The sequence below is a fragment of the Hylobates moloch genome, unplaced genomic scaffold (genome assembly GCF_009828535.3).
Source record: "Hylobates moloch isolate HMO894 unplaced genomic scaffold, HMol_V3 SCAFFOLD_3, whole genome shotgun sequence".
Classification (NCBI taxonomy): domain Eukaryota; kingdom Metazoa; phylum Chordata; class Mammalia; order Primates; family Hylobatidae; genus Hylobates; species Hylobates moloch.
Genome location: NW_026652278.1, coordinates 133,489,914 through 133,504,367, shown reverse-complemented (window position 1 = coordinate 133,504,367; position 14,454 = coordinate 133,489,914). Strand labels below are relative to the sequence as shown.

Genomic DNA, 14,454 nt, shown 5'->3' with positions numbered 1-14,454 from the left:
CTTAAAAATCATCTCTGCCTGGAAGCTTCTTCTGACTCCTTGTCTAAGCCAAGTCTGCTTTAAGTCTCCAGTGTACAAAATCCCTCTAGACTGTATGTGCTCTGAGAATATGAAATATGTCTGTCCAGTTTAGCACAGTATCCCCAGGACCTAACTTGATAAGTGTTTGATGAATGGACATATATATGGGGGAATGAATAACATCAAAGGGTTGCCTGCCATAAGAATAAAGGGAAGAACCAATGACTATGCCTGAAGAAGAGATCAGTGTGACAGAATTAAGTAGCAGACATAGAGACTTTTTGTGGAATTAGGAAAAAGAAACAGAAACAAAGAGACACTTGTGGAAAATGTCTCATAGGCTTTGAAAACAACTATTTGGCAGGTATAACATTAGTGTTTCCTTGCACCTCACTAGCAAGGGAAAATATACTTTTACGTCTTCCGAAAGAAGAAGGGAGACAATTTATATAAAAATGGCTAACTTAAAAACCTGGTTCAATATCAGTAATGCAGTAGAGACTTTAACACTTCCAAGTTGTGACATTCTTTCAATAACCTGTCCAAAAGCTTGTGAGGCAAAGAATGATCTGATATTTAGGCAAGAGGCACTGTATATAGTGTGACAGTTCAGAATTTTAGAAAATTAAATATTTATTTTAAAGAAAATGACTTTAATTGTAAATGACAAAATGTGTTTGCTAAACTGTCCCCAAATTTTTAGCGATGTCAAATTTGGTGAAGAGGGCAGTCTGAAAATGACAAAATACATAACCAGTCTTATTGTGGGATTTCAGAAAGCCACTGAACGTCTCACTCCTAGATTTTCTTGTCTTCACTATAGCTGTGGCTATATGTGTATACCTAGAGATATACCAGAAAAAAAAATCAACAAGAAGATTAGGGTTCAAAAGTAAAAATGTTAAGTCTAATATGAAAATTACAGAAAAAAATTCATTTTTTCTGTTTATTTTTAAAACTAAATCTCTAAAGATAATATGATTTGAGGATTTATTTTCTGTAAATCAGAAGTTACATTTCTCCTTTTCTGTAAACTGAAACAACATTTTAAACCATGACACAGTATGTTATTTCAGAAGTATTCACTGAATCCAAGGAGGAACTTTTGAACTTGTTAAATGCCAAGTGATTTCCAGAATATTTTTAAAGCTGTCTGTTTTTCTAGGTATTTAATAGTCATCATAGGCATCAAAGGCAGTCATCAAAGGCAGCATACAGCAGAAAAGCAAGTCATCTACAAAGAAATTGCCAGTCATCTACAAATAAAATATACTATATTTTTCAGAGCTTTGAAAGCTAAAAAATGAGAGTAGAACATCTCATTTTTTTTACAAGATTACAAACTTTAAAAAATGTACATACGGAATTTATGTCATAGAAAAATCAAACAGTTGGCTGTGTTACATGATATAAATACTGTTATTGCAAAATCTTTATTAGAGGGGACTTTGCCTGAATTATTTCATTGTCCTCTTCCTTGTGATGAGGCTTACATTAATAATTGATTATTGTGGTAACCCCATCAGAGAAGGAAGATGGATTGGCTTATAGTGTCAGCACAGATGGAGAGAAGATAAATTACAGAGGTATTTAGGGTCAACTTGGGGGTTATATGTGTGTTTGGAGTGGAGGTAAGAACCCAGAGGTATCAAGGAAGACTCCCACATACATCTGGGCAATGATAGTGCCGTTCACTGCACCTTGGCTTATAAACTCCAGCAACACAGAGCAGCTTCTAGAGTGTAGGTGAATGTGAAATGATGTTAGGCTGGGCAGGGAGCAAGGACCAAATCTTAAACAATTATTTGCTATGTCAGCTCCTGGCAGTTCACCCTGTAGGCTACGGATACTGCAATTGGTAGGTTTTCAGCTGAAGATTGTCATGATCATAGTATTTGGAGTGACAGTGTAGAGAGAACAGAAGAATGGCAAACAATTAGACTATTATAATAGTGGCATGAGGGAAAGCAGGTACCTGGGGAGTTGAAGATTTTAAGGAAATATCTAACAGAATTTAAATCCAGTTGGCTGAGGGCTTGAGGGAGCCTGGGCAGGATTGAAGGACTCTTAGGTTTCTGGTTTCTATAACTGGGTAAATGCCAAGACAGCTGAGAAAGGGGATATAGGAAATAAGACATTCATTTCCATTGCTTAATTAATAAGGTCAGTTGTTTATACTCCATTAAAGAGACATTTTGAGAAATAATAAAATAATCTTGTTGAGTCTGTGCTTTTTTTCACATTAAGAAGCTTTTTTTTTTTTTGAGACAGAGTCTCGCTCTGTCACCAGGCTGGAGTGCAGCAGCGTGATCTCTGCTCACTGCAAGCTCCGCCTCCTGGGTTCAAGCAATTCTCCTGCCTCAGCCTCCTGAGTAGCTGGGACTACAGGCACCCGCTACCATGCCCAGCTAATTTTTTGTATTTTTTGTAGAGATGGGGTTTCACCGTGTTAGCCAGGATGGTCTCCATCTCCTGACCTGGTGATCCACCCACCTCAGCCTCCCAAAGTGCTGGGATTATAGGCGTGAGCCACCGTGCCCAGCCAAGAATCTTTTAAATCATAGAACTTAGAGAGGATCCCAGAGACCATGAATTCTCCTACTTATTTTATTGATGAAAATACCAAGGACCAGGGCCGGGCACGGTGGCTCACGCCTGTAATTCCAGCACTTTGGGAGGCCGAGGTGGGTGGATCACGAGGTCAGGAGATCGAGACCACGGTGAAACCCCGTCTCTACTAAAAATACAAAAAATTAGCCGGGCGTAGTGGCGGGCGCCTGTAGTCCCAGCTACTCGGGAGGCTGAGGCAGGAGAATGGCGTGAACCCATGAGGCGGAGCTTGCAGTGAGCCGAGATTGCGCCACTGCACTCCAGCCTGGGCGACAGAGCGAGACTCCGTCTCAAAAAAGAAAAAAAAAAAGAAGAAAAAAAAAAAAAAAAGAAAATACTAAGGACCAAAGATTGAGTCACCAATGCAGCTAATGACAGAACCAGAGCTAGAAAATTAGACTTCTGTCCTTAGTCTCAAGTTCTTCTTCCATACTCATTTACCCTCAAGCAGTCAAAAGATGTTCAACGCATAACATCCTCTTAATAAATGTGCAGTGTTAGCTTAGGAAGGGATTTTGCTATCCACCAGAGAGAAATAAAATGTAATTGGTCTAGTCAATTCCTTATGGGTCTTTAAGAGAGTATAATTTTTAAAATAAATTATTTGTGCTATTAAAAAACATGTGAATTGATGTGATTTGCACTCAGAGTCAGTTACTATATTAATCTGCCTAAAATTGTTCTGCCTAGTAGTCAGTAAAAATATTTTTAAAGCGATAGCCTTATCAGTTTTCTATCTGTAGCCCTCTCAAATACACCTTAGGGACACCACTTTTTTAGGAATAGGGCCACAATAAAAATACAAGGTGTAAATTTTTCAGAGATGTTCATAGATTACCATTCATAATAGTAAAATATTATAAGCATTTTGAATGAATGAATGAATAAGGAAACTATTCTGCATCACTAAAGTTGAACATTATGTAGCCATTTCAATTACTCCATGGATTATGAGGTATGTAGAGCTGTATGTAAACAATGTGCCTGACAGAAAGTATGACATGTATGCAGAAGACATCAATCTAAACATATCAGTGAATGTGTTGGAAAGGTTAATAAGTTAGAGTGCCACAGATAAATACAGTTATATTTATTTTTGAATATTTGTTTTGTCTTTCCTCCTTTTTTTTAGTTGTAAAATAAGAGAAATGTTTTCATAAAATCATTTTGCAACTTCTACTTCCAGCAAATATGGAAACTAGGTAACAAAAACATTCTGCAATCTCAGAGTACCTAGAATAGTTGGATGCAATGTGCCATCCTTTTCCCTTCCTCTCAGGAATGGAAGGAACTTTAGTGCAGAGTGGTTAGTAAGCAAGCCCTGAAACTACAGCTGTCCTCAGGATATTCATAGACACCAAGCATCTAGATAAAGACTTAGGTTTGCAAGCTCTTGTGGGAAGAAGACTCAGACAAAATAGTTTTTCCCTTTTTCTTCTTTCTCACTACCAGACCTTCATGTAGCATTTAGTGGGCTGGCATCATCACACACGATCCACTGATTACCTTGTTAACTGAGTACCCCTGGTTTTTTGCTTTTCTTAATTCATTGACTGAGTAGTAGTTATTAAATATTTGTTGAAAATAATTTACTGTGAGACAATTCTGAAATTCTTCAATTTGTGTTATAAAATAGAGTCATACATGTCTAATGAACTTTGTTTTAATTAGGTGAGAACATCTTTAATTATATTTTATTTTAATATTTATAACCAATACTTATTCAATTAAAGATGTTTCCCATATTAGTTACAGCATTTTAATTTTTCCAAATTTAAAATGGGTTGATACTATGTTCAAGAGATAGTAAAACATAATTAGGAGTTCAAACTGTGTAACAGTGAAGACCCGGGTTTGAACCTGGTTTTACCATCTATGCTAGTTTGTGTGATCCAAGTCAGGTTACTTAACCTACTCAGGCTTCAATTTCTACATCTTGAATTAATATTTGTTCCTCAGAGGGTTGTTGTCAAAATTAAATAATATAATCCCTGAAAAACTAGCATTTAACATAATGCTAAGCCCATTGCATATATATACCCAATGATTATTATCTATTAAAGTGATAGAGGAGGAGATTTAAATTATTAGCATAAATTTTATTTTTTTTGAGATGGAGTCTCGCTCTGTCGCCCAGGCTGGAGTGCAGTGGCGCAATCTCGGCTCACTGCAAGCTCTGCCTCCTGGGTTCACGCCATTCTCCTGCCTCAGCCTCTCCGAGTAGCTGGGACTACAGGTGCCCGCCACCACACCCGGCTAATTTTTTTTGTATTTTTAGTAGAGACGGGGTTTCACCGTGGTCTCGATCTCCTGACCTCATGATCCACCAGCCTCGGCCTCCCAAAGTGCTGGGATTACAGGTGTGAGCCACCATGCCCGGCCAGCATAAATTATACAGTATAAAATATTGGCTTTATTAGGCACTCTCTTAAAGTATTGTCACATTTAACATGGAAAAAAATAAAATGTCTTATATATGTACCTTCTGTTTTTTTTGTATTCTTATTCCAGAATCATAATCGTTAGTCCATAATATCATATTTTGGAAAGATTTGTTTTTTCTAAAAGAAATTTATTATAGTATAGTTTGTCTAGAATAAAAATGAACTATGGTAAGTATATAATTCCAAGATTTTTAATAAGTTTACAGAGTTGTGCAGTCATCATCACAATCCCATCTTAGGACATTTTTGTCACCCCAAAAAGGTCTCTCATGCCTGTTTGCAGTCAAAGGAACTGTCATATTTGCAGAGTATTGGGGTATGCTTTTTACTCCTGGACCTTTCTTACTTTATACTTTGATTAAGTATATTAGGGCATAAGGTCTAGGATGAAGCTGAGAAGATTTTGAGGTCGGAAGGAATCAGGAGACCAGGTTTGGGTATTATCTCCATAGGGACAACATGAAAATACCAGAAGCCAAACTAGGCAGAAATAGAACTGACTAGATCTTGGAAGGTGGCAAACGAAATCAAGGCAATTGAACTTATGGATAAGTGGGAATAGGCCAGGAAAGGAAATAAAGCACATTGGACTTTGCTTGTTTAAAGGTCATGTAATAGTATCCAGAAAATTTGAATTAAAACAAGAATAGGGCTAAATAAAGGATGTACATAAAAAAGAGGTTTCAATGGTTTAGAAAGTACAAGTAAGAACTTGCAAACTAAAAAGTGGAATAGCAGAAGCCGCTGTGATCTGAACCAATAAACACATTTTCTTAGAGGGGGAATTTTCAGCAGAAATGAATGTTATTTTTTTTTCCTATTAGCATCATTTTCACAGAGCTAATAAATGGCAGAATCAACTTTTGTTCACTACAATTTTTTAATTAAAAAATTTTATTAAAACTTTTTTTTTTTTTTTTTTGAGATGGAGTTTTGCTCTGTTGCCTTCGCTGGAGTGCAGAGGGGCGATCTTGGCTCACTGCAACCTCCGCCTCCCAGGTTCAAGCAATTCTCCTACCTCAGCCTCCTGAGTAGCTGGGACTGCAGGTGCACGCTGCCACACCTGGCTAATTGTATTTTAGTAGAGACAGGGTTTTACTGTGTTTCCCAGGCTGGCCTCGACCTCCTGAGCTCAGGCAAGCTGCCCACCTCGGCCTCCCAAAATGCTGAGATTACAGATGTGAGCCACTGCACCCCGCCCAAAACTGTGACTTTTTTAAAACAGGAGTAAAGGTAAATATCAGTTTAAGTACAGATCATATAACTCATTTAATTATATAAGTGAAATCCAAAAGAGGTAAAATACTGTTTTGTTTTGTTTTGTTTCTAATTCTTTTCTCCAAACCCCACTTCCAGTAGAAAATGGAAAGGGTGCCCTGGGGAAAGCAGAGAGGCATGAAGCCCGTTATTAAACCCTGTGAGACCAGAAGGGTATATTTAAGTGCACTGAAGTGTAAATTTTCTTTTGTGATCCACATTATTTTCTTCTCAGTCAGAACTGAGAGCATATATATCCCTTCCTCTGGATTCAAGAGACCACATTTTTTTTTACAAGTAGTATTTGAGCTAGAAAAATGTAAGTGGAAATAGTTCTAGATTTTTTTTCTCTGAACACTTAATTCTGCCACAGGAGAAGAGACACACCACTCTAAGTCATTTTTCCCTAAACTCACCAATCCTAATCCCCTTCTGTTCATGCCCCACCTTCCCTGTCTTTGCCTTCTTGTTTTCCTCCTTGCCTGTTAATCATCTCTAATCTATATTTTTTAATGGATCCACTGTGCAAAGTAGTAGCTTGGTTGAGCAAACAGATTAAGGAGTGGAGGTAGCAATGGAGTGGGAAGGGAAAGGATGGATAAGTAACAGAGTAAGTTCCACAATGTGCTCTTGTGGTCAAGGAGTTAAGGAAAATAAATTATATTTCTCTTCTTGTCTGCCTCCTGCCATCTTCAAACCCTAATCATAAGTCAAGGACTTCAGTATCTGAGAGTATTAATTATCTTGCAATAGATAAGTTTAAGTACAGAGGTATGGAGACCAGTTTGTGAGCTATTACAATAATCCTAGTGGTAGAAATGATGGGGTGGTTGCAATGAGTGTAGAAATAAGTGGTTGGATTCTGAGTGTATTTTGAAGGAAAAGGCAAGACTTTCTGAAAAGTTGGATGAAAGATAAGAGACAAAGAGTCATACACAGTGCTAAATGGACCTGCCATAATCTAAGGTGGGGAAGAGTGCAGAGGAGCTGGGTGTTGAAAGTCGGGAGCAGATCTCGGGATCAGTTTGGGACAGGTTAAGCTGGAGCTGTAAACAGGAGAGCTTTTCTTTTCATTGGAGTTCAGGGGGAAAGTCTAGGCTAGAGATGGAGATTTGGAAATGATTAGTGCAACATGTGTATTTAAACCATAAGATTACTTAGGAGGGACACATGGATAAAAGAGTTCCAAGAACTGAGTCTTGGAGCAAGAAGATAGGAAAATAAGGAAGACCAGGAAAAAGGGACTGGGACAAATATATACTCAGGAATTTATAAGTCCTTGTTTTAATTGTATTTTGGTTAGCAATTAGAGCTTATGAATGTGAATGTTACTTCATTATGCGCTTTATATTTTTTTCACATCTCCAGAATATGACATGGATAGTAACAACATACACACACACAAACATGTGAGGATGGGGATGTAGGTGTGCATTCTAACAAAAATAATATTAAATATATTATATTACCTTATTTAAATGAATATATTAAAGTATATAGTACACTTTAATTCACTCTCTCAATAGAAAAATATGAAACTAACTTCAATTTTCATTATTTGTGATTTGCAATACTATCTATATTCTATAAAATATTTTGTCCAAGTAAATATTTTGCCTTTCTTCCAGAGTCGTCTGATTGATCGTTGACTCAAGTGTTTGGATCCAGTTTAAATTTAATACTACTATAAAATAGAGTTTAGTTATATTCTTTTTATCTAGATAATTAAATTATACTTATTTCCCATTTAAGAAGCTACAACTGTTAAAATATATGACATGTTTAAAGAGTAAGGCACTGAATAGGTAGATAAAATTTATGTATACTTAAAATTAGTTTGTGAGTGGCGATTTTTTTTCCATACCATACTATTTCATCCCTTCATCCTGGACACCAACGTTGGCTTTTATTATGGAAAATGAATCTTTCAGCCTCACTAGGTGAGGTGCTCATCAGTAAAAAGACTTCCTCAGAACAACTGATGCCTGCTACATAACTCTGCTCCAAAAGAGACTGGATTAGGAGAAAGAGGCAGGAGTTAGGATTATGTCCCATCATGGTGATTGAAGAATGTATTGGGAAGAGGAAAGGGAATATATTGGGAGGGAAAAGATGAAATCATGATGAAAAAGTTTAGGAGAGCAAACACTGGTAATGAGGAGGGAACCAAAGCAACTTGTGTGAATAAGATGGGGTGTAAAAGTAGCCTTGTAAAAAGTGCTAAGAAAATTTGAATACCTTAGGAAGGAACTTTTATGAGAGTCCTTGTGTAGCATGAACAAGGGTTTAGAGGGGATCTCAGTCAAAACAATGGCAGGGTATCTCTAAAGATGCTCTGTCCCTGTGTCAGTATCTCTGGAGGTGCTTGTCACAAATGCTGCAGCCTACTAAAGCAGAATCTCTTAGCAGATGTTGCCAAGGAATCTGCATTTTTTTTAATAAATATTGAGGCCGTGTCCTCATCCCCAAGGAAATCTTATTGTGACTGCTAAAATTTGAGCACCATTCAACTAGGGCATAAGTAAAGAACATGTGCAGAATAAATATTAGAACTGTGTGAATTAGAATAGAATGGAGTGGAGACTGTCAGGGAATTTGATAATGAAAGTAGTAATATTCAGGAAAATAGTAACAGCAAACTTCTGGGAAAGAATAATAGTAAAGAAGGAAGGCAATAGTGATAGGAGTGAAATGGAATGGATAGAAGTGAGTGTATGAGAGGCCAGAGAAGACACATTCAAAAAGCAGTCATGTGTTTTTTTCCAATTCTGTGAAGAAAGTCATTGGTAGCTTGATGGGGATGGCGTTGAATCTATACATTACCTTGGGTAGTGGGGAGGGATAGCATTAGGAGATATACCTAATGTAAATGATGAGTTAATGGATGCAGCACACCAACATGGCACACATATACATATGTATCAAACCTGCACATTGTGCACATGTACCCTAGAACTTAGAGTATAATAATAATAATAATAATAATAAAAGAAAGCAGTCATGTGAAGAGAGAGATGGAAGAAGACCCCACAAGGCGATAAGCATTCTAGCTTTCCAAAGGCTAAGCCACGGGAAGCCTGTAAATAACCATAAGAGGACACAGGAAGCGACCTCTGATGACAGGATAGCAGACCTGCAAAGAGGGATCCCATAGCAGCGACCACATGGCTCTGCACTGGGTCTGTAAGTAGGTCTTGCTTTCTGCTCTCGGAGCTGCTGGATACCAAACGTTGTTCAAATTCTGGTGACACATCTGTATCTTTCGAGAATCATTTTCTTTACAAAAATAATGTGGAGCTGTTTGATTTATTAAAGTCTGTTACGGATTAAACTTTATATCCAGCCTGAGTTCATGATTTCTTTTGTAAAGTCCTTAGTATACTCCTGCATGAGATCTGTCTCAACCACTCAAGAAGCTAGAAAGAGACATAGCAAATTGGCTAGGACTACTGTTTCCTTTCCCCTCCTCGCAATTGTTTTTTTTTTTTTTTTTTTCATTTACTTTAACTTGCGTTAAGACATATATAATAGCAAATTAAGGTATGTGTTACCTGAAGCCCCTCACTTCTGACATTTAAAAGTCTACAAGTAAACTTGTAATGCGTTTCTTAGCCTTCATAAATCTGACACCTTCATAAATCTGATACGTTCATTGACTTCTTGTTCAATCTTCTGAATAGCCCAAGCCTCAAAGGGCGTCTCTTTTAATCTTTTACTAAATAAGCAAATAAATAAAATAGGAGGAATAGTCATTATATGTTTGCAAAAAAAATTGTTTCCTTAAAGATTCTGATAATTTTCCCCTGAAAAATCACTAGTGTGAGAGGAATAGGACAGATAATGCTTCCTAGATGGCAGTTTTTCTTAGTGGTGTCTGAGGTTTCAAGGTGAGAGATAAAATTATGGAATTTAAATAATTGAGCTGCTAAAAATGTAGTAGACATATTCAGTAAATAATATCGACTGCAAAGTTTTTTGAAAAAATGTCTTGACATTTGGGTATAATGGGATGTAAGCAAGTTTACACCAATCTTGTGCATGCATGAGCCATTACTTCCCTCTTCTTTCCTTCTGGCAACTGTTTTGCGGCTTTCCTGCTGAAATGCCTCTTCCTAATGAAATGGATCAAAGATTCCTTCACTCTAAAGAATCCCTGCTCCCATAATGTGCTTGACTAGTTCCTAGATAATGATTATAAAAGTCAATAATTCTCAAGCCCGTAATCCCAGAACTTTGCGAGGCTAAGAGGGGAGGATGGCTCGAGGCTAGGCATTCAAGACCAGTCTATGCAAACACAGTAAGACCTAGTATCGATGAAAATTTTTTTTTAATTTAATCAGGCGTGGTGGCTTGTACCTGTAGTCCCAGCTACTCAAGAGGCTGAGGCAGGAGGATCATCGCCGACCAAGAGTTAGATGATGTAGTGGACTCTGATTGTGCCACTGTACTACAGACTGGGTGACAGAGTGAGATCCTGTCTCTTAAAAAAAAAAAAAGTCAATAATTCTCTAGTTAATAATCAGTTTTAGAGTTCTTTGTATGTTAAATGGAAAGCCATAAGAAGAAAAAGTGTCATGATAAAATAACACATGAAATAGCATTCTGCTACTAATGTCCTTTTTCTATCCAATAAATTTGTCCATGTGCCCACCTGACATTAATTAATTTTCTCCTCATTTCTCAGCTATTAAAATTTACTTCCTCCACACCCCTCACCTAGTTAACATGGGGGAAAACGTTAGATAGTAGGTATTGAATGCTATTTCTGTGCCAAGCACAATTTTAGGCACTTCATATGAACGACTTCTAATGTTACACACCTCATAGAATTGTTTAGATGATTATTCCCACTTTGCTGATGAGGAAGAAGGCTGCCCAAAGTCACCCAGCTAGTTAGTGACAAACGAGGATTTAAGTTGAGATTGGCTTGAGTCTTTTCCCACTGGCTTATGTGGCCTCAAGTTCATTAGAAATTAATAGTAATACTAAATTGTTTTGAATACTAATACTTGACATGATTACATATATGTTATTAATCTTCCCAGTGTTTTAGCAAAACAAGATTACCTAGTTTTAAAAAGTATTTTTGTCACCTTACATAAAAATTGCTAGTGCATTATTAAAAATCTCTTAGGACAGTTCTTATCAATAGGAAAGAGTGATACTTGGAGTTCTGTTTATCATTTACCATCTGATATTAAGGGCTGAACATTCATTATGCTTTTTGTGTAACTTATTTTTATCTTTGTTGTTACAGTACTGGATACCAGTTTATTTACTATTCACCTGAAAACACAGCCAAAGCAAAGGAAGTTCTCAGCAACATCAATCAACTACAACCTCTTATAGCAACCCATGCAGACCTACTGCTTAATTCTGCAAGCCAGCATTCTCCAGACAGCTTGAAGAATTCTTTAAAGATGCTTTCAGAAAAAGTAAGATCCAAATCATCACTATAGTTGGGAAAATGAAATACTCAAATTCCCATTGGTCTGGCTTTCTGCATACATTGCCTTTCATAGCATCTGGAAATGTAAAATAGAGTAGGTTAAAAAGTAAGCTTCAAAGTATTGCCACAGGATCAAAATGAATTGGCCTCATTCTGTGTTCAAATCTTACTGAGCACTCTTTTTTTTTCTTAGTAGGAAATGAAACCTGTTATTGGTTGGTATATATCTTCTCTTTTCCTTGGCATCTTTCATTTTCTTTGGTTTATGGTCTTATTAAGTGAATTAGATTTTGAAAATTATTTTCCTCTGGTGATCACCTAATTTTTATGCATATAAAACTTTACATTTGAATGGGAATGCCACTTCATTTGAAGGCAGAACTTTGATGTGGATTTACATCAGTCTGTATGGGGTACTTCCTCTGCCTCAGTTTGCTCTCTACAGCATTATTTACTGAGGAGAGGTTCCAAACATTTCCAAATATGTTAGTTATTTGAAAAGCAGTATAATCTAAGCCTTAGTTTTTCCAAAGGTGATTTGTTCCTTTATCTGCAGAAAGGAGAGCTAGTCTGGCATGGGGTAGACACTCAATATCAACTTCCAGAACTAACGAGGGCGGCTAGCTGTGTGATAGACAGAAAGCTGAGATAGAAAAAGACAAGTGACAGTTGATTTTCAATGTAAAACCAGTGTCCACTTCCAATGTGTGCATCCTTCACCTCTGCATTTTAAGGAGATCATGTAATTTTTTTATGAGACACTTTCAATAAATATGCCGTTGAAGAAACTGACCAAAGAAAATTCTCATAATTGTAGAGTAAGACAAAAGTGTAGTTTTCCACCTCTCTGAAGAAGAGATTCATAGAAACCTGGATCTTATGTATGTCCATACTTTTTATTCAGGTATGTTAATTTATAATAATATCTTATGCTTATTTAACATTGCAGTTTATACATTTTTATATGTTATTCTCACAGGAGAAAACATACCTATTTTCATGAAAAAATAGTATCTATTCAGAAAGTTCGAGTGAATTGTCTAACAAATTAAAAAGTGAAAACCCAAACTCATTGTCAGGCCTCTGAGCCCAAGCTAAGCCATCATATCCCCTGTGACCTGCACGTACACATCCAGATGGTGGGTTCCTGCCTTAACTGATGACATTCCACCACAAAAGAAGTGAAAATGGCCTGTTCCTGCCTTAACTGATGACATTGTCTTTTGAAATTCCTTCTCCTGGCTCATCCTGGCTCAAAAGCTCCCCTACTGGGCACCTTGTGAACCCCACTCCTGCCTGCCAGAGAACAACCCCCCTTTTTCCTTTACCTACCCAAATCCTATAAAACGGCCCCACCCCTATCTCCCTTCGCTGACTCTCTTTTCAGACTCAGCCCACCTGCACCCAGGTGAAATAAACAGCCATGTTGCTCACACAAAGCCTGTTTGGTGGTCTCTTCACACGGACGCGTATGCAACTCAGAACTTCCGGTTCAAAATGCAGCATTCCTTCCATGCCAGAACACATGCCTCCGTCATGAAAAGAGGGGAAAATATTGACCCAAATTTTGCAAGTACTTACTTTGTGTCAAATAGGGCAAGGGGCTTCACACTTTATGTCATTTTATTTAATCATCAGAATTGTGGAGAACATATTATCTTAATTTCACACAGAAAAAGGCTAAAGCTCAGAGAAATTTTAGAAATGTGAAAAGTCATGCAGCTAGAGTCAAATACAGGATTCAAACAAAACCTGGGTTCAAACCCAGATCTGGATGACTCCAGAATGGAAGTTCTTTCTAGCGTCCTCCGTCTAATATATAGATTTTGACATTTCCTTATTTAAAAGTTTTTTTTAAAATTTTTGTTAGACAAATGCCGTAGTAACACCTAAGTATTCTGATATTCAATAAGTATGTTTTTCTGGCTAGGGAAAAAGAAAAAAGAGGAGGTTGTTGCATACAGCAAAATAATATAATTTCATTTTGGTTCATTTCTTTTTTGGATTTATAGATGAGGTGAGGTTTTCCTGGGTTCACCTAAGCTGAAAATTTTAGCGAATAGCACACCATTGCAGTGATTACAGAGCAGTATTTATATTCTTCTTGTGCACTGGGCAGGAATTTGTCATTTCATACATCATTTACAACTTGCTGCAGTGATTTTGGTGGTGGTGGGAGGTTAGGATGGGCATTTTCTGCTCCTTGAATCCAGCATTGCTCCAACTTTTTCCCCTATGTTTTCTCTTTTCTACTGAGTAGACAAGCTTAGTCGACTAATAAATCTCTCAGTCCTTAAAACTAGGAGGATCTTTTTCTAAGTTAAGTTTGCAAGCCATGCATTCTTTTAAGAATTCATGACTGGAATTTCAAAGAATTATCTAAGTTAACAGTTTTGTATAGTCTATGAACGCTGTTAGTAGCTCATGGTTTAGAACAAAGTATGATCCATGAATTCAGGTATGAAAGAGAGAGAGTTGTAGTGGTATTCTAAATTTAAATATAATTGAATATTAGTGAGATATAAGCTTTAAAAGTTCTGTTTTTAAGTTTTGGGCTTGTTGTATACTATGGATTATAAAATAAAAATGTTTACTTCATGGATAGTCCCCTGGTTTCCTTTACTGATTCTGAACTGGCGTGTTTGGAAAATAGGTACCTAGTGTTGTTTTCTG

General features: G+C 37.0%; 1 protein-coding gene across 5 annotated transcripts in view; it reads left to right on the top strand.

Annotated features, from left to right (window-relative positions):
- The window catches only part of INPP4B (inositol polyphosphate-4-phosphatase type II B), an 834,063-nt gene that overhangs the window by 679,054 nt on the left and 140,555 nt on the right, over nucleotides 1–14,454 (top strand). For all 5 annotated transcript variants that reach the window (XM_032147659.2, XM_032147632.2, XM_032147654.2 and 2 more), the window contains one exon: nucleotides 11,590–11,767. In XM_032147659.2, coding sequence (XP_032003550.1) covers nucleotides 11,590–11,767 — 178 coding nt within the window. The remainder of the gene's footprint in view (nucleotides 1–11,589; nucleotides 11,768–14,454) is intronic.